Genomic DNA, 20729 nt, shown 5'->3' with positions numbered 1-20729 from the left:
TCAAATGAACATTTTAATTAATAAAGTATTATGTCAGTAGGTCAGTAGGTCTTTCTTCCTTAGAGGTACATGAAATAATGGTGTGTTTTATAATCAATGAAATATAATATTACATTTGTAATTAGAATAGAGACAAGTGCTGTGCGCTGAATTGTGTCCCCTGAAAATTCATTTATTGAAGCCCCAAATCCCCATATGATGGTATTTGGAGATGGGGCCCTTGGGAGATAATTAGTTTTAAATGACATCACGAGGGTGGGGCCCTCATGATGGAATTAGTGTCCTTCTAAGACGGGGTACCAGAGAGCTTGTGGTCTCTCTCACCATTTGAGGACACAGGAAGGCAACCGTCTACAAAACAGAGTCTTCCCCAAAACCCAACAATACTGGTGCTCTGGTATCAGACATCTGGCCTCCAGAACTGTGAGAAAATAAATTTCTGTTTTTTAAGCCACTCAGTCCATGGTATTTTGTTATGGCAGCATGAACTAAGACAATAAGAAAACATACCATCAAACAAATATATATTTTTTTAATATCTGACACTTGGAAATAAATTTTCTATATAACTCAAAAGTTATCTCCAAAATTTTCTTGGGGGGGGCGGTGAGAGGTAGGGACAAAGAAGCCCCTTTTAAAGTTTATTTATTTAATTTCTGTGAGAGAGAGACTGTTAGCAGGGGAGGGGCAAAGACAGAAGGAGAGAGAATCCCATCGTGACTGTCACTGTCAATGCAGAGCCCGATTTGGGGCTCAAATTCATGAACCGTGAAATCATGACCTGAGCTGAAATCAGACACTTAACCAACTGAGCCACCCAGGTGCCCAAAGACAAAAATTATTAACATATAAATTGTTCAATTTTGAGAACTGAAATAGAAGTGCAATCATCGGAAATCAGCAGTATACAGGTAGCTCTCTCTCATCCTTACTCAGGAGTTTGCATCCAGGCTCCTAGCCTCTGCTGCCGGTCGGCTCCTTATCTATAAAAACTCCAGACAAGTGCTCAAACTATTACAGCCACCTATGTATGTATCCCCTATCAGAGACATCATCCTTCCTAAGTACTCTGTGTTCCAGGACAGTCTCAGGACACAAAGACCGTCATTATATACCAAATCCAGCAGTTTGGTGTCCCCAAACTCCCTTAAAGATGGGAAACTTTTGGGGCGCCTGGGTGGCTTGGTCGGTTAAGCGTCCGACTTCGGCTCAGGTCATGATCTCACCGCCTGTGAGTTCGAGTCCCGCGTCGCGCTCTGTGCTGACCGCTCAGAGCCTGCAGCCTGTTTCAGATTCTGTGTCTCCCTCTCTCTCTGCCCCTCCCCTGTTCATGCTCTGTCTCTCTCTGTCTCAAAAATAAATAAACGTTAAAAAAAAAAAAATTAAAAAAAAAAAAAGATGGGAAACTTTGGCATAAATAAACTTGAAAGTAAAGAATTAAAAACCAACTGCTCATGTCTTATTTTTACCCCTAAAATAGTGCTGCGGTCGCCAAAACTTAAAAATTCTCCAACTCTAGGGGCACATCTGGGTGGCTCAGTTGGCTAAGCATCCGACTTCAGCTCAAGTCATGATCCCACAGTTCATAGGTTCGAGGCCCGCATCAAGCTCTGTACTGACAGCTCAGAGCCTGGAGCCTGCTTCAGATTCTGTGTCTCCTCCTCTCTCTGCCCCTCCCCCACTCACACACTCTCTCAAAAATACATAAACTTTAAAATAAAAAAAAAAAAAAAGAATTCTCCGAGTCTACACCAGCACCTTTAATGGCTGTTTCACAACTAGCCTGCTACGAAAGCAGGGAGAAATGTGGGATAGAGACCTACTTTCCAATGCCATGATTTCAGATGTGAATAAAGGTTTCTCAATTTAAAGCTCCACACCAAGGCTAGGGCTACCCAACTGATTACCCCTAGCGGCCATCCATCAGCTGCAGGACAAATGCAAGGTCAAAGCCTCACCCTCCTAAGAGGAATAAGTTCATATCATCCTTCACAGAACAAAAAGAAAAAAAAAGTCAATCTAGATCAAATCTTTGGTAGCTTACCTCCCCCCTCAGAAACTATATTTTCCAGTAGATTATATGAAATCAAGATTTTTATATTCCTGTAGAAGAGAAATAAAACCTTGGAATTCTCCTAGAAAATGCAAATTGGTCACATAAAAATTCAAATATAGAGCTTCTATGAGAATTAAGAAATTACACATGACAAAGTTCTTTGAAAACTCGATATATAGAAAATAAGACCATTGTTTGGGGGGTTTATTTGTTTACAGAAAAGCAACTTTATTTTTTAAAAAGTATTGATAGGGGCACCTGGGTGGCTCAGTTAGGTATCCAATTCTTGATCTCAGGGTCATGAGTTCAAGCCTTGCATTGGATTCCATGCTGGGCATGATGCCTACTTAAAAAAATAAAAACCAGGGGTGCCTGGGTGGCTCAGTCAGTTGAACATCTGACTTCAGCTCAGGTCATGATCTCACAGCTTGTGAGTTCGAGCCCCGCATCAGGCTCTGTGCTGCTGGCTCGGAGCCTGCTTCCGATCCTGTGCCTCCCTCACTCTCTGCCCCTCCCCTGCTCACACTGTGTCTCTCTCCCTCAAAAATAAATAAACATTAAAAAAAATTTTTTTAATAAAATAAAACAATAAATAAAAACTAGGGGCGCCTGGGTGGCTCATTTGGTTAAGCAACTGACTCTTAATTTCAGCTTGGATCATGATCTCATGGTTGGTAGGACTGAACCCCATGTCAGGCTCTGCTCAGACAGCGCGGAGCCTGCTTGGGATTTGCTTTCTCCCTCTCTCTCAGCTCCCCCTCCACTTGCACACACACACTGTCTCCCTCAAAGGAAGTATTTTAAAAAATTAAAATAAAAAAATAAAAAATATTTAGGGGCTCCTGGGTGACTCAGTCGGTTAAGCATCCAACTTCCACTCACATCATGATCTTGTGTTTGTGGGTTCGAGCCCAGCATCAGACTCTGTGCTGAACAGCTCAGAACCTGGAGCCTGCTTCAAATTCTGTGCCTCCCTCTCTCTCTGCCCTTCCCTCACTTGCACTCTGTCTCCCTCTCTCTCTCAAAAATAAACATTAAAAAATTTTTTTAATATGGTTATTTATAAATGAAATTAGATTTGACCCAAAAAAACCGGACTCTGAGTTGTTACTTTGTATTTCTCTATTAAGTTTCCTACTACATTTACACATATACAGTTGGCCCTTGAACAACACAGGTTTGAACTGCATTGGTCCACTTATACATGGATTTTTTTTCTTCAATAAATACAGTCAGTACTGTAAATATGTATTTTTCTCTTCCTTAGGATTTTCCTAGCAAATTTTTTTCTAGCTTACCTTATTTTAAGAATACAGTATATAATACTATGTATAAAATATATGTTAATAGACTGTTTATGTTATCGATAAGGCTTCCAGTCCAACAGGTTATTAGTAGTTAAGTTTTGGGGAGTCAAAAGTTACATGTTGATTTTCAACTATGTGGGGGTCGGGAATCCCTAATCCCTGCATTGTTTCGTGGTACATGCAAAGAAGGACCCAAGTAAATAAGTGCTGTTGTTTGAGAATTCTGCCACAAACTTTATGATGGAAGTCTTGGAAGTCTTACTGGCCAAAAAACAAAGAAGATCCAGGCAGGGTCTTGATTTCACCTTCTGTGTCCAGAGCTTTCACTAATTATGCCCTTCACAGGAAACAGGCTGTTCAGGATGAACCAGCTTGGTCCATTATGTGTAGGCACCTAACACATGATAAATGCTAAGTATTTGTTCTCTTCCTTCTCTCTTTCATCCTTTATAGTTCCCTAAAACATATGGAAAAGGTACAAAGAGGATGGAAGGCAGAGCCTTCTAAACAGGAAGACCTTCATTAATTAAGGATGTGTTGAAATGAAACATCTCAGAAACTACATAAACTGTCCTTAGAAATCTATTCTTAAAGCTGCTCGCTGACTCCCAAAATCTCTTTAAGCAAAGGAAAGAGGCTTTTCATTTAATTTCACAAAGAAAAAGGATAAAATGGCAGTACTTGATATAGGCTAAAAGGTAAAGGACTTCTAAAGAATAGACCACCATACAACAGACAAATGACTCAGCTTTCTCAGTTTTATTATGAGGGAAAGGGTAAAGATGGCACAAAAAGACTTCGGTATGCAAAGATGATGGCAGAGTATTTGGAAATGGGAAGTCGTAGAAAGAAGCTTCTAGAACATCACTCCTGAGAGCAGTCCCACCTTCTCTTCAAGGAAAGAACAAGAAGCTTTACAAGGGTTTTGTTTGTTCTTAAAGGCACCACACAGTGTTCTAAGGAAAGCAAAGCTCTACTGAATATTTAGCAGAAGCCATGTGTCAAGTGAGACTTCTGCAAAAAGGTCCTTGTATTTAACCCTGACAACATCCCTGTAAGGTAGTTTAGTGAATAAATTTGTCCAAATTCAAGTAAACTAGGAGGTGATCAAGCTGGGATTTGAATCTGTGACTTCTAATTCCAAAGTCTGTGCTTTTTATAGACTTTGAGACATGTATAGACAACAAAGAAAAAATGGTGAAGGAACCAATCAAACCAGAGGGAACAGCATTCCTGACTTTACCAAAAACCAACCTGGCTTCTATTCTGTTTTTATATCATGTCCCAATATTTTACAGAATTTTCTTAAGTGCCCTGGTAAAGAGAAATACAATACCTTTAGATTGAACTATTTCTGCCTGTTTTGTTGCTTGGGAAACATTTTTCGAGTCTGTTAACAACACGATACCATATATCCATAGCTCAGCAAGACAGTCACTGCACTAAATTCCTAAATAATAGTCCACAACCACAGAAAATGGGCAATGCAGCACAGAATAATCAAAAGCAGCTTCATATTTTCCGGATAAAACAAAGCATCGTTTGTATGGAGGCATTTTTAGAAGGTACCACTGAAAACCAGACTGCAGCCTGGAATGGCTTAAAATACCACATTTAACAATCACATCAGTGGCTTTTAAACTTTAGAGGCAAACAGCTTCCTTTTACTACAAATTCAAAGTGAAGGATTAGATGCAAAGCTAACAGATTAATTCAGTACACATTCAAGTTTAGAGACTATCCAATGCCTTAATTAACACCATTACAAGTGCACTTAGCCGACCAGCTGGGTTTTAACGATGAAAAGGTGAAGGTCAAATGTGTTGTTTTTTTTTTAATAAATTGCTTCAAACTAAGCCTCCCTGCTGAAAAAAAAGAACACAAATAATTAAACTGAAAGGAAAAGGCTAATAAACAATTATTTGGGCATATTAAGCAACCCTTCTTTACTCAGTCTATATTTTAATTGAGGCAGTGCTTCAATTAGAAGTTGACCAAACTTTGTTCTTCTTCCTCAACTTGGAGCTTCTTCCCCACCAAAACAGAACAATTGCAAAAGTTGGATAGGGCAAAAGACTATGGTTTCAAGCTTAGCACAGAGCAGAAGGGAGGGATACAGAGAGAGGGACGAACCCTCTCTAGGAGGGCAACAGGTCTTGCCTATTGCTTCCAGAAGGATGCCCCTATCTCCAGGATTAAAAGAAAAAACCCAAACTGCTAGCAACTGTAAGCTGCAATTATATCAAAGATGTTAGCAAAAAATTAGGTTTCATTTCTGGGAGCCCAATAGGAAAAAAAAAAAAAAAAAGTCCAAAAAACTAGCCAACTCATTTATTCACTCTGGAAGTGGCAGCTATTCCAATGAGCTATCCTACAGATTTGTGCTTGGTTTCTGAAGTGGAGGGGACCTGCCAATGTCTAGGACAGAAGAATCCTCTTCAATGCATGTCTCAGTGGGAGGTGAAGTCCACCCTGTAAAAGTTAAGAAGTCAAAATACACACCTGTCCCACTTCTGCAGCTAGAACCCAGCATGGGAACCAGGCTCAGTCATTTAGATACACTTGCCCCACACTTTCAGTTATTCCTTGGCTATTTTTAACCATGTTTTCTCCCAGATGAATTTTTAAATCAATTGGCTATGCTGTGTTAAAAAAAAAAAAAAAAAATGACAGGATTTTTTTGAGCAGTGAAAATACTCTGTAGGACACTATAACAATAGGTACAGGTCATTACACACTTGTCCAAACCCATAGAATGTACCACATCAAGAGTGAACCCTAATGTAAACTATGGGATTTGGGTGACTGTGATGTGTCAGTGTAGGTTCATCTATCGTAACAAATGTACTACTCTGGTGGGGGGTGTTGATCACGGGGGAGGCTGTGAGTAAGTGGGGGCAGAGGATATATGGGAAACCTCTGTACCTTCTGCTCAATTTTGCTATGAACCTAAAACTGCTCTAAAAGAACCATGTCTTTAGGGCACCTGCTTAAAGTATCTGACTTCGGCTCTGGTCATGATCTCACAGTTTGTGAGTTCAAACCCTGCATCAGGCTCTCTGCTGTCAGCACAGAGCCGGCTTCAGAAACTGTCCCACTCTCTCTCAGCCCCTTCCCAACTTGCATGCATATGCGCTCTAGCTCTCTCTCTCAAAAACAAAATAAACAATGTCTTTAAAAATAAAATAGGATTTCATTAGTGATTAAATGAAACGTATAGGTAATTCTATGAGAGTTAATCGGTTTAAAATAATGCCTTTGTCCACTTGGAAAACACAGTATTTCTTTCCATTTATTCAGGTCTTCCTGTAAGTGCTTCAGCAAAGTTTTATTTTATTTTATTTTATTTTATTTTAATGTAAGGCTTGTACATTTTTTCTTAGGTTGTTCTATGAAAGTTTTTGTTTCTATTATAAAATGGGACTTTTCCCTATTGGTTTTCTAAACCGTGCTGTTCTATAGAAAAAATATTAATTCCCTACATTGCTCTTTTATCGACTCTAAACTCTTACTTGCTCCATACTTATATCAGAATACTCTCAATATACTCACAGCAATTAGTTCATCTTTAAATTAAGTAGGTTTAATAATAGTAACATGAAAGTTTTTTGATAGCAAAGGTCACTTAAAAAGACATGGTCTCTCCCCTCTGGAGAGCTTCAAAATAAATACATTTGCTTTAGATCAAGGCCTTAACATAAGAGCAGGGAAGGGGAAAAAAAAAAATAGATGCCCTCATCTAGCTCTCCCCACGTTGTGGTTTAATATTGATTTTTGCTCCCTCTGGCCTAACTCAAGGTCAAGAGAAATACAGTACTCATTTGCACTGATGGAATGGTGAGGACAAAGCAAATGTACTTTCCCAAAAAACATTTTCAAGTTTTTAATACTGCATTCTCTGACACAGTTCAACAGCCTCCAGAAAACACGTTTTACTTAGCTATAAGCATTCCCTACATTATAAAAAGCATAATTAAAAAAAAAAAGAATTTCACCATTTTTAGAGTTCACCCAATGGCTTTTAATAGTTTAATACTTAACATACATTATTTCAAATACCATTATATACATATAAATTTCAATACCTAAAATTTTACCAATAATTTAAAGTACACATATGTGACATTTTCTTTTAGGGATAAGAACTGAGGATGTAATGACTTTTCAATATATATTTCTGAAAAAATGTCTGCTTTCTTTTGAAGAATACTAAATTTAACTCAGTGATTATGTTTTCCAAATTCTCAAAGCTGATTCGATTAAAAAAAAAAAAAAAGTATAGTTCAAGATTGTAAAAACAACCTACAAGACATGTATAAAAAGCGAAGCTCAGTACTTTAGACATAAATATTTCCTAAATTTCTGTAATTGTGAGTTCAAGTACATAAAAACGAATTTTCCTTTGTCTTTGCAACAAAGATTGGTTTTAATTGGAAACAGGAGAGCAAAATTTTTCCATTTGTAGGAGATATTATTACCCAAGTCTCAGAGCAGTCTCCATAGATTAACCAGCTTTAATTTACAGAGAAACTTAGCTATGATCTACTTATATAATGAGAGTTGGCACTGAACTTAACATACGAATGGTCAAATTCCAAGTATTTTCCTCAATCATCTTGTGACATAACTTCATCAAGATTTAAAATTCCATCTGCTTTGTTCCCCAACTACCACAACCAGATTCTAGTTAAGAGAAAAAAGGCACATACCATACAGATGTTTTATGAGAAATGTTCCCATTGCTTTTTCAAGTTGGTTTGCATTAGTGAAAAGCCATAGTGTGGGAATTATGAAGAAATGATTCAGAAAAAAACAGTAGTTGCTCTTAACAACCAGAGGGGGAAATGAACCCAAAATCACATGCTCTAAAACTGGAACAGTTACAAATGCAAACTATGTTCACGGTCTGGCCCTTCTCAAAGGCAGGGTGCCCCACATCATTACTGTACTGTTATTTTACTGGCACTGGTCAAAGAGCATCGTGGCTCTGCTGTGAAAGACTCCATTACAAAGTAGGGAGTTTTGGCTTGGAGATCCAGGCCAGTGGTTGGGCAGCTCCAGCTAGATAGCCGGCTTAGGACCCAATTTAATGCTGAAAATTCCAAAGGCATGTAAAGAAGCAACTAACAAAGTCCCTAGCATGAGTGTCAGACAAGCCAAAACTGGGGAGGGAAATTTTTTTAAACAGCTTTCAGAGAAATCAAAAGAAGGATATTTTGGCCTTGCCCCAGCAGAGGGTGAATATCCTCCTGGACAGAAATCATGTGTACTGAAAAATCTCTATAGTAACCATTCTAATTAATTATTCAAAAGGTAGGGATTGGTTTTTTAAGATTAAAAGCAGAATATGGTCTCTTGTTTCTATCATTAAAAACTGGTTTCTTTTTTTTTGTATCTGCTATACAGGTATTAATGAGAAGCTTCTAATAGAATCTTAACAGTAACTTTACAATAAACGGTATCTTTTTTTAAATATTTATTTGAGAGAGCAAGCATGAGCAGGGGAGGAACAGAGAGAGAGAGAGAGAGAGAGAGAGAGAATCCAAAGCAGGCTCCGCACTGACAGCAAGAGAGCCCGATGAGGGGCTTGAACTCACAACCATGAGATCATCACCTGAGCCAAAGTCAGATACTCAACCAACTGAGCCACCCAGGCACTCCTAAAGACTCTACTTTTAAAGTAAGTTTGACATTTTGCAGACTTTTTGGTTTAAGGGTTAATTAATAGAAAATTTGTCTAAATTCCATATAACTAAAAAGTTTAAGCCCACCTATTCTCTTAAGTACAGAAACAACACATATTACCATGATCCTTAACATTACATAACATACATTGTGAATCACACACACACATTACATAGTAACATTATGTAATAAAAGCTATTGCAACATCTTTTCAATTGAAGAGTTAACTATAATTCAGTGATATTTTGGTAATAAGTGTATTTATTTATACTTTAATAGAAATTACAGGACGCCTGGTGGCTCAGTCAGTGAAGCGTCCAACTCTTGATCTCGGCTCAGGTTATCATCTCACCATTTGTGCGTGAGACCAAGCCCCGTGCTGGGCTCTGCACTGTGAGCATGGAGTATCCCTGCTTAGGATTCTCTCTCCCTCTTTCTCTCTCTCGCTCTCTCTCACTCTGCCCCTTCCTGGCATGTGTGCACACACACATGTTCTCTCTCTAAATAAATAAACATTAAAAAAATAGAAATTAAAACTGCAATGTTATTCAGTATACAATAACTCAGAAAACCAGCCACTCTCCAACTCCAGATCATCGTGAGTTTGCAGAGTGAAACAGCACATCTTGGGGAAATCAATCAATGCGAACAGATTTTTTATTGTACAATAATGGTAAAAAATATGCAATTTTCCTAGCAAGAGAAACAGACCACTAGTGGCCACCAAAATAACCTTAGAGGAGTTTATCACATGGAATGCAGTGAAGAGTCACAATGACTACATATGCACCAGAACTCTATCAATAGGAATGAAATCCAAGGCAAATTAAGTAGCTCTCATCATAATGAAAGCTAGCAGTCTGGCACTGAGTGAGGCTACACCTGTTAGGCGGAAAATTTGATACTCAAAAGAGGAGGACCAGTCAGCCAGCAGTTGGCCAAACATATAAAATGAAATCGTGTGTGGGAAAGGGGAAAGGGCTTTCTAGAAATCAAATTCCTGGACACACCTGCTATCCCTCCATGTCTTAACTCTGACTGCCTCTGGATCTGAATGTTCTGTTAAAATTATGAACCTTCCAAGTGTTCTGCGGAAAGGATTTGGTTCGTAACCCAAACTCAGTTTTCAAAGTCGCTTCCCATAAAAGAGCTCAGAAATGTATTTAATTTCTCATGGCTTCCAGGATTATGTGCATTCTCACCCAGAGCACTCCTTGGGACCCATTCCCGATGCAAGGGCATGCGTCCAGCCTAGAGTGAGCAGGTGTTGATGTCCCATACCCACCTGCTTGTTCAGCTCATTCCTGTACGTACCTGTCTCCTTCCTGCTCCCCTTTCCTCCCTCTCGGCTCTTTTTCAGCACAGCCTTTAACATTTTCAACACTCTTTTGCTTCTAAAGAGAAAAGGAGGGGAGGGAAGAGGAATTAAGGGTTATGAGTTGGAATATAACTTGCATACTGACACAAAAGATAACCTGTGCCCTAACACATTGCTTAGGAGAATATAAAGGTACCTTGAGTTTTACATTATTTTTCTCTGAAGAGACTAAGATGGGAAACTAAATGCTAAAGACACAAGGAGTATTTTGTAACATTTAATGAAGTGATCAGAAGTTCACTGTCTTGTTATGAAAGTTTAAAAAAAAAAAAACTCACACCAGGGCATTCTCAGCATTCCACATCTAATTAAGGTTACGAGGCTAAATCTGGGCACGTTACTGTAAGATGTTTGGCACAGGAATTCAGGTCTCCTAACCCCAGTTCATCAAAAGAAAACATTAGAACAGAGAATCAACAAGATAATGGTTAAGAAGAAAGCTACATGTTTAAAGGCACGTTTTGCAGATGCTACTGATTATATAACCACAAGGAAAACGTTTTGTAAGTTTATCAGATTAAAACATAACCTTATAAACATTTATAAAATAAATACAATGGAAACACATTTTAAAGCCGATGTCAGGGGACCCAATCAAACAGCATACATTACAGTGGGTTTTTACTACATATAGTTAGGACTTGGGGTAGGGGGTGGGAGGGTTGGGGATGGGGAAGAAAGTAGAACCGTCTGTGGTGCTACAGCTGAATCCTTTAAACGATAAGCTGCATTTTTAAACAGGGTTGTACTGAGCATGTAAAAACACCACAATGGCCCAGGCCTAAGATGAAACCTAAAACCATCCCTATAGCAAAAGACAGACAAAGGGCCATTATTTCATCGCTGAGTCTCCAGTAGCTCTCTTCCCTCCAGGAACTCAGAGGAGATGGCTGGACAACTCCCAGTGGTCATGAATCCGAGTAGGTTGTGTTACCCATCACACCGTTGTTAACGCACTAAGGACAGGAAGGTGGAAGGCAAGCAGGTTGCTCTTGGAAAAAAGGGGAGAGAGAGAGAGAGAGAGAGAGGAGAGAAGGGAAGGGAAACAGGGAGAAACTGCTGGGGAGAAGAGGGCTCCACCTGCCTAGTGAGCTTGAATGCTTGAAATGGCCTCAATGTAACTAACACCCGCACAACTGCTCAATCCCAGAGTGAAACAGAGCCTTTGTGGGGACCACAGAGAGCCAAGAGTCTCAAAGTGCTGCCATTCACAGAGTCACACAACATAAGCACACAGCGTGACCTTCTATCATTTGGTCCAGGCCTGTATTTATTTTTCCAAGCCCTTTGTTTCCCTGACGAAGAAACAGAGACCCTGGAAGGCTGACTGCCCAGGGTCACACAGCTAATTAACAGCAGGGCCAGAATCCAAATCTGCAGGCCCCCAACAAGGGTCTTCTCCTTCCAACACACTGCCTCTCCTCTCAGAAAGTGAAAGCTTTGGGCAAGAGCAATCAAACCAACAAAAATCAACAACAAATCAACCCACCCTAGAGATACCAGGAAGACAGTATTTTAAGCAGAATTTGGAGAAAGCTAAAGTTTAATGGAGTTAAATTACTTTACAAAACAAGTCTCCACACACAAAAGGCTTACAGCCTAATTTTTTTTAAAAAGTCTGCTTCAGTGAGGGGTGCCCGGGTGGCTCAGTCAGTTGAGTGTCTGACTCTTGGTTTTGGCTCAGGTCATGATCTCACAGTTTGTAGGTTCATGCCCTGCGTCAAGCTCTGTGCTGACAGCATGGAGCCTGCTATGGATTCTCTCTCTGCCCCTCGACCCCACTCAGGCACACCCATGTTCTTTCTCTCTCAAAATAAATTTAAAAACTTAAAAAAATTAAAATGCTACTTCAGCAAAGATTTGGGTTTCACCTGAAGGGCAAGCACTGAACCTGGGAAGACCACCAAATTGTGGCAACACCAATTTCTATGATCATGCTTAAAAGAGACACTGAAAAATGTTGTGTAAAAAATGGTGGACAAAATTCAATAATAGATGCCTGCTAAGCTCAGATTTTTTCTTTTCCAAATCAATCAACCTTCAAGGTTTGTCATTTAACAAAGACAACATACTTCAAAAATAAAAGAAAATTATTGATGGAGTCGTGCCAACAGAGCTTGGCTATGGTCCCTTAGTGAGCTCTCCCAGAGCCCTGTACTTCCCTGGACCACAGACTGGCTCAGGCCCCACCATGGCAATGAGGCTGCCCCTGATTAATCACCCTGGTCATCTCCAACCCACAGCATATCTGCTTTGCCATGGGAAAGACATGTCCCACAGGGCGAGGACTAGGAGACACAGGCTTGGGCATCTCATCCCAGACTCCCTGGATGCCTACTTTGGGGAGCTCAGCTATTTTCAGGATAGTCACATCTTCCACATCAGTGGTCTTGAGTTAAGTGAAAGAGGCTATCAGATAGCCACTGTAATTTTTCTTTCCAGTTCCTGCTTTCCTCCATAAATAGCAAGTCAAGGGGAAAAGCTTAAATTTTTTTTCTAAGACTTATTCGAACTATGACCTGGAGAAACTTTAACTGAGTGTACCTGAGTACAAAAGTAACTTCAGCTTCTATTTCTTTAAATTATATACTGTTGAGGAAGAGAGAAAAGACTAGCCCCTATATCAGGCTCTGAAATTCTCTAATGGGGGAAAGTTGCTGTAATTTTCATTTAAAAGAAAATAAAATGTGAATAAATAATGTTAACCCTAGACAACCAATGACCTGAAGTGACCTAGATTTCCTTATTTTCCTACTATCATTCAACATCTAAGTCTCCCAAATACCATAGGTTCTTCCTTTTAAAATGCCCAGAAGTTAAATAAACTACCAAGCTTACTTTCACTTTTTGGATTTCTCCTTTAACACAAAGTCTTTGGGGATAGGCACAACATCTCCATGTTATGTGTTAGCATTCTACACAGTAATTACAATGATATGAAAATTATAACAAAGATCACCCTAAGTAAAACAGGGAGGATTTAAATCCAAGACCAAATCTGTTCTGGTTTGCAGTCACGATGGCAGCATCGTAACCATGACCACCTTGTCTGAAATCACAGAGTAACATAGCATTAAAATTCTCCTCTTCTGGAGTGCCATACTGCCTGTTTACACAATTCCAAGTGGAATCTGTGAGCTGAGGGCAGGGACTATGTTAATTCTTTAATACAAACAGAAGCCAGAACACAGGCTTCGTACCCACTCTGTTCTCCGTATTTGTTGACAGATTTAACTAGGCTGCAATGAACACAGATGAGCGACTTCCTCCAAATCAAGCAATTAGCCAACATTTATAGCAGTTTATAAGTTACAAGGAACATTCCTATAGATTTTCATTCACAAGAAACACAGAAACAGAAAACACAGTTAAATTCATGTGACATCAGGCAATGAGACAGTAGGGAAGGAATGCTACATTTCCTAATACCCCTTCAAGTCAACACCTGAATTAACCTTAAAATCTCCTGGTAACAAAATCTTATTATCCAGTTATCCTGAGTTTGTATGCACTCCACTAGAAGGAGCATCTCCCATCAAACCATATATCTGACCTCAAAGCAACGCTGTTTCTGAAGGTGGCTCCCTTTTGCCAAAATTAAGCAAACCAAAATAGCAATATTTACAAGTGAAACACTGAAAACTAAGTTGTACATAATTAAGGATTTTTTTCCCCCCAGAAAAGGGAGAGACATCAAAAACATCCTCATCTTTAAGGGTTTGAAAATATTTTTCCATCCTACTAAGGTCTGACTTATCAAAATAATAGCCATGTCCTCTGGTATGACTACCTGTGGAACTTTCTTTGCATTAGCAATCCTCAGTGTTTATTAAAAGAAAGGAAATGTGTGGTGGCAGTGGGAGGTCTGAAGCACCCTTCAAGATAAATAATATATAGAACAGGGCAAATTAAGAAAACAACGCAGCATAGAGACCACAAAAGGAAACAAAGGGGCCTGCTAGCTGGGGCACTGGCCCTTGGCTGGAAATTCACGGAAAATTACATTATAGAAGCTTCCTGAAAGCAAGAGCCACATCTCAACATTCTTTTAGAGCTCCCACGAAGCTGGGGAAAAAACAACCCCTGATGAATACTTGAAATTCCAGGAGGTCTCTCTCCCTGCTCTGGCTCCTGGTGCCCCGTGCCCCCTAACCCCAGCTTTTTTTTCCCCCTCTTATAGTAGAAGCCGCCTAAGAATCAAGAGACCTAATCCCAGCTGTGGCCCACACATTGTAACTAGGAACAAGTCACTGAACTTCTCCAGGATTCAGATGCATCAGCCAGAAAAGGTGGGGGAGACACTGGGCTATAATTTATTTCCCAAGACACACAGGCCCAATCATTCACTCTTCTTTATTCAAAACCACTCTACAAACTGTACCTCTAATTCTGCTGTTCTTTTCTTTAGTTAGGCTGGTCATAAGCAAAAAGACTTCTGATTTGAGTATAAGTTATTAAATGCATAGTAAATTTACAGTCTGACAGAATGTGAATTTAAAAGATCTATGGGCATGAAGTCTCAACTCAAATGTTTAAATTCTGATGCACAAATTAAGTGGAAACTATCAATTAGATTGAAATCACTTTCAACCCATATTTTACATATTCTGTAGGAAGGTATACACGTTGTTTGGGGAAAAGTTTCTTAAAAAACAAACAAACAAACAAACAAAAACAAAAAAAACAAAAAACCTGACTCTCCTAGAGCACCTGGCTGGCTCAGTCAGTAGATCATGTGGCTTATGATCTCAGGGTCATGAGTTCAAGCTACACATTAGGTGTAAAGATTCCTGAAAAATAATAAAATCTTTTACAAAATTAAGAAATTAAAAAAACCTGACTCTCCCAAGCTGGTATTTCAAATTACTAGACAATTACTATATGCAAGTTTGTTTAAAGAAGTTCTCATTTTGTGAACTAGTTGGCAAAAAGAAATTTTCACTTTAGAAGCAAAACAAGACTAAGCTACTTCCTTCTGACTGCAGGAGCTTTTTTATTTTGTGAAGAGATTTGTTCAGCCCAACTTGTCTACCTCTTCCATAAAGCCTTCCCAGGCCATAGCCATAAAAAGTTATCTTTAGGGTTGCCTGGGTGGCTCAATCAGTTAAGTATCTGACTTCAGCTCAGGTCAAGATACGTTCAAGCCCCACGTCAGGCTCTGCGCTGACAGCTCAGAGCCTGGAGCCTGCTTCGGATTCTGTGCCTCCCTCTCTCTCTGCCCCTCCCCTGCTCATGCTCTCGCTCTCTCTCAAAAATAAAGAAACACTAAAAAAATTTTTTTGGGTTATCTTTAATTCCACATCCCACTTTGTACTGATATATGGTTATGACTCAAAATCATGCTGAAAAATGTTAATTCTACAAATTCCTCTCAGCACCTTGTAATGTACCTTATACACAATCAACACTAGGTACATTTTTTAAATGAATGAACAACAGGTTGTCATGGAAGGAACTCAAAAATCAATGGCAAGGGGTGTGGACTAATAATTTAAGATTTTTTCCAGTACTAGCCACTGGTTTCCAAGTTTATGGTCAAAGTTATACATTTCCACAGCAGGATCTGTTCTTTTATCAGGCCTTCAGAAGGTCACAGGGAGGTTTTATTTTGGTATTTCAAATATGCATACAGAAGGAAAAAGTACAATGACAGAAAAATCAAACCCTGAAATCAATACATTCTCCTCCAACCAGGAAAAACTCAGATGGGAAGATAACCAAGGGCAGCACTTCTGGCAATAATCTTTATGCCTCCCAGGCCAATGGCTGTTGTACAAGATTGAGCACCAACCTTACAGAAAGCCCCTGCTCACCCAGAAGCTGTCTTCAGGTTGGAAGCTCCCCAACCAAGCACATACCTCCCTACTCCAACAGCAATGCTCCTAACTAGAGCTCCTAACTAGAAGACAAAGTAACCACCATATTGCCGCCACCACCACCAGCCAGACATTCATAGATATGTAGATCTATTTGAGAAAGCATAGGCATCCCCGCCCCAGCCCACTTCAAAAGCTACCTCAAAGCCCCTCCTACTCCTGAGGCCTTCTTACCCACCTGCTTCCTCCTCTAGGTCTGATGGTCAAACCCTGCCCCACTCCCCACATCAGCACAGAATTTGTATGGTCACTCCAGTACCACTGGATACGTTGGGGAGGAACAGAATTTTATTCCATCTATAATTCTCCAAGGGAAGGGTTGTATCTCAAAATAGACTGCCATCCTTTAATAAATTTAAACAAACGTAATAGTGTCATTTAGAATGCAAGTCCTGGGGTGCCTGTGTGGCTCGGTTGGTTGAGCATCTGATTTTGGTTCAGGTCATGAGCTCACAGTTCATGGGTTCAGGCCCCGCATCCGGCTCTGTGCCAACAGTGCCGAGCCTGCTTGGGATTCTCTGTCTCCTTCTCTCTGCCCCTACCCCGCTCGCACTCTCTCAAAGATTAATAAACATTAACAAAAAACTTTTTTTAATAAAATGCAGGGCTCTGAGGATTAGAGGAAATTGTCCTGACTCTCCTGGGCCAGCTGGCAGCAAAGAGAGACAGGGTTACAACCTGATTTTCCAATTAAGGAATCAGCCCTATGCTTGGAGTTTTTCATTTTATACACTCCTAAGTATTTGTACCAAGCAAAGAAGGATGCGAAGTCAAACATAATACGATGGAAAGGGAAGAAAATTATATTAACAAACATGGGCAGGAAGCTAGGAGTTCATGCCTCCATTTTCTCTATAAAGTAAAAATAAGGTATGAAAGGAGCAGTGAAGGTTGAAAACAGCCCTTGCAGAAGAGAGGAAGATAAGCACAAGATTAAAAGGACAGCTGAACAGCTCTGACTGCCCAATCTAGGCTGCAGAGCAAGCCATGGCACCAGATCAGAGTGTGGAACTGTATCCTCATGCTCAGCCCTACGGACCACCCAGAGGAGGAGAGGAATGAGCCAGCGAATGAATGTCCAGCACAGGAGCTCCAAGACTGAGAAGGGTGCTCTTGTGATGTGCTGAAAGTGGTACACCATGGAATGAAGGCTAGACAGGGAGGGAGGGAGGCCCCGAGAGGTCTGATAGCCAGAGAGAACAGGGACTGTGTCTCAAGGAGATCAAAGAACAAAACAGTCACACTAAGTGAATGAGGAAGTTGAAAAAAAGTCCAGTCCTTCAGAATAAACTTTTAAATTTCGGATGTGGAACAATTCCAGACAATGATAAAGGTCACATGATGGCCAACAGCATTGTTTGGTAAAGTGGAATGTCTTCAAGCCCAGGTTGCTGGAAGCAAAGAAATCACAGAACTTGATTCCTGGTGTATGGAAGGGCCATTCAGATGCTTATTACAGTAATGGAGGCAGCATTTGGGATATCAACCATCACCCGAATACCTAGTATTTACTAAGTTTTACTATATATCAGGTAAAGTGAAGAGTTTTACATACATAATCTCTTTTTATCCTCAAAAAAAAAAAAATCCTGTGAGATAGCTTACTGATATTTTTTTTTTATAACCAAAAGAAGCAGAAAGGCTTAGAGAAATTAACAACTTTCTCAAAGTTACACAATGTGTAAAGGTGGAACTAGAACTTGAAAGCTCAGGCACTGACTGGCTGACTCCAAAGTCCTCAATGAACTGGGGGGAGGGGAGGAGGGGGACAGGGAGGTGACCAGGAGAGTGCATAATACAAGCTTCAAAGACAAGGTGGCTTTTGCATAAGGGTGAAAGTGTAGTTGTTATGGGTCCAGCCAAGGAGAGCTGGGAGAAGGCCAACATCAAGCGTTAGCCCCACTGGCCATGAGGTCAAAAGCCCATGGAGGACCACCCAGGGTTTGAATATGAACCACAGTCTTTGAACATGCTTCCTTCCATCCTCTCTCACACAACTCTGTAGAGGATGTAACTAGGGTCACAGGATGCTCCCCTGTAAGGTTTACAGCAACTGGAGACCCAAGCCCTGTTCCTCACAATGGCAGTTAGCTCTATAACAACCACACTGATTACATTTTCTTCTCTTTTCCCTTCTCCTTTCTGGGAAGTTTTCCACTTGTGTCATTTAACAGATCTATGAGCTCCCAGCTTACACTGACTACCTTCTTGACGTATAGCAACTACAACTCCCTTAATAAGGATAGAAGTCATTATGTAAACAAAATAACTTTGGGCTAGTTATTTCCCCTTTTATGGACTCCTGTATCTAACAGGAATACTGCTTCCTTTCTGGCTTGACTGGACAATCAGGCCTCTTCCACCTACAGGTGCTATAATTTCACAGGGAAAATTTTATTTCTGGTTCATAAGACCACTGTAATCATAGTAGCTGGTAAACCATCACTGCTAAACCATCACTGCAGATGAAAAAAGAGCCCCTCATTGGAGTCTATGGCATGGGTGATAAGCCTTTATAGGAAAGGAGAAGAGACCTTGAAGACATGTCAGAAAGTCCATTTTTCAAAAACTGCTAAAAGGTAATCAATCAATGCCAGCTGAATGAAGTCTGGTATTATAAATCTAAAGAAATTAAATTTTTTTAAATTGCACTGCATCTGGCCTCAAAGTGAAAAAGGTCAGACAACTTCAAAGGTGCCGTGAAAGGCAGCTATTCATTACACAAAGATCTCTTGCTTATGTAGCTGACAGATGGATCCTTCACTTAAAGCCCTACAGAAGACATCAAAATCCCTCCTCCACTCCTGTCAGTGATGTGCTAGGATGCTCCAAACAAGGTTATAACCTCCCCTCCACCGGGTCCTAATTTCATTAGCATGGGAGTTCCCAACACCCAGTGTCATTTTTTTTTAAACTCCCCTAGGTGATTCTAATGTGCACCCAGCAACACTTATTTAACACTAACTACATACCAGGCCTTGTTCTAAGCACTTAGCCTACATATATTGTTATTTAATCCTTACCACCACCATCCACAGAAGGTACTATTAAGATCCCGATTCTACAAAGGCAGAGAGAAGCTAGTGATTTGCTTGGGGTCACACAGCTCAAGGGAGCAGAACCAGGGTGTCCATCCAGATTGTCCTGCTCTAGAGCCTAACTATATAGTCCCTCCTATGCCTACTTTTTTAATTAAAAAATGAGACAGACTAGCTCCCAGGGGCCTGATGAGGTGGACAGACAGAAAAAAAAACTGCCAAATAGGAGGAAAAAAAAAATCATCGTTGGTCACACACACACACACACACACACACACACACACACACACACACCCCTCCATCCACAGAGCAGCATCCCAGGTCTCAAACCTATACTGAAAAAGAGTCTGGCTCTATTGAGAGACACCTACTGTCTACTTGCTCAAGTTCTGCGAGGCATCCAGGAGTTATTTCAACCACCAGTGTTGTCAATATTTGTGACCTGGAGGTGTCATGCTACAAAATACATGCTAGAATAAGCAAGTTCTTCAATTCCTGAGCTCACAAAAGAACAATACTGGAAGTTGGGCCATATTGTCAACGGGGGAGAGTATTTGGGACAGAGACCTCCATGTCACATGGGCAATGCTTCCCCTATTCCTAACATCCAGAAGTTAGGAACGGTGTATTCAAAAGGATCTCAAAAATCCCACCCCATTTCTCACTGAATAAATTTCATAAAACCTGTTAATAGGAGATGGGGCAAGGAATGGCCTGGTGCCCAGCATTTCTCTGGGCAGTTTTACACAGTCCAAATAGACATAATAAGGTTTTAACTTTGGATAGAAAGTTCTAAAATAAACTAGGGTATGCCTGCCACAATAATGCAATGGAGAACTCACTGAAACTAATACAAGTCACACAACATCATCTTTTCCATAGCTACAGCAAATATCAACATACGGAGCACTGTGTATTCTTTTCTGAAATTTGTAAGGGAAACCATTGTTGGCCATAAACACTCGTTGTAGTAAGCCGTCTTAAGGGGGACTGCTACAGCGGGCCCTAAGAAAGGTCACCTGGAAATAGGGGATGGTCTTATTTTATCATTCACCCCAAGAGCCCCAAAATGGGGGGAAGTCAGAGCTCCAGATGATAAAAGTCAAAGACAACTAGGAAGCAAAAGCTGAATATGTTAAGACTTTTTTTTTTTTTAAGTTAACTAGTCTCAAAGCAAGATGAGAAAGACACAAGGATGCCATCCAAGGCAGAAGCTTATGACCTTTTAAGGGAGACAGACTGCTTCAGCAATCTAGATCCTCTCATGAGAATGTTTCTGAATGATTGTGATGAAGAAAATACGCTTACAAAGAAAATCAGTTATGCTGAAATGCACATATAAAACTATTTAAGAAGCAAAGATGTGATAATAGTGATGTGTGCTTAACA

General features: G+C 40.2%; 1 protein-coding gene across 12 annotated transcripts in view; it reads right to left on the bottom strand.

The window, feature by feature from the left end:
- Positions 1 to 20729, bottom strand: part of TANC1 (tetratricopeptide repeat, ankyrin repeat and coiled-coil containing 1) — a 240851-nt gene that overhangs the window by 152244 nt on the left and 67878 nt on the right. For all 12 annotated transcript variants that reach the window (XM_045479928.1, XM_045479934.1, XM_045479929.1 and 9 more), the window contains one exon: positions 10363 to 10442. In XM_045479928.1, the coding sequence (XP_045335884.1) occupies positions 10363 to 10423 (61 nt within the window). In that variant the 5' untranslated portion in view covers positions 10424 to 10442. The remainder of the gene's footprint in view (positions 1 to 10362; positions 10443 to 20729) is intronic.

The sequence above is a fragment of the Leopardus geoffroyi genome, chromosome C1 (genome assembly GCF_018350155.1).
Source record: "Leopardus geoffroyi isolate Oge1 chromosome C1, O.geoffroyi_Oge1_pat1.0, whole genome shotgun sequence".
In the NCBI taxonomy this organism is placed as follows: Eukaryota; Metazoa; Chordata; class Mammalia; order Carnivora; family Felidae; genus Leopardus; species Leopardus geoffroyi.
Note: the sequence above shows the minus strand (reverse complement) of the source record. Positions and strands in the feature narration are given on the sequence as shown.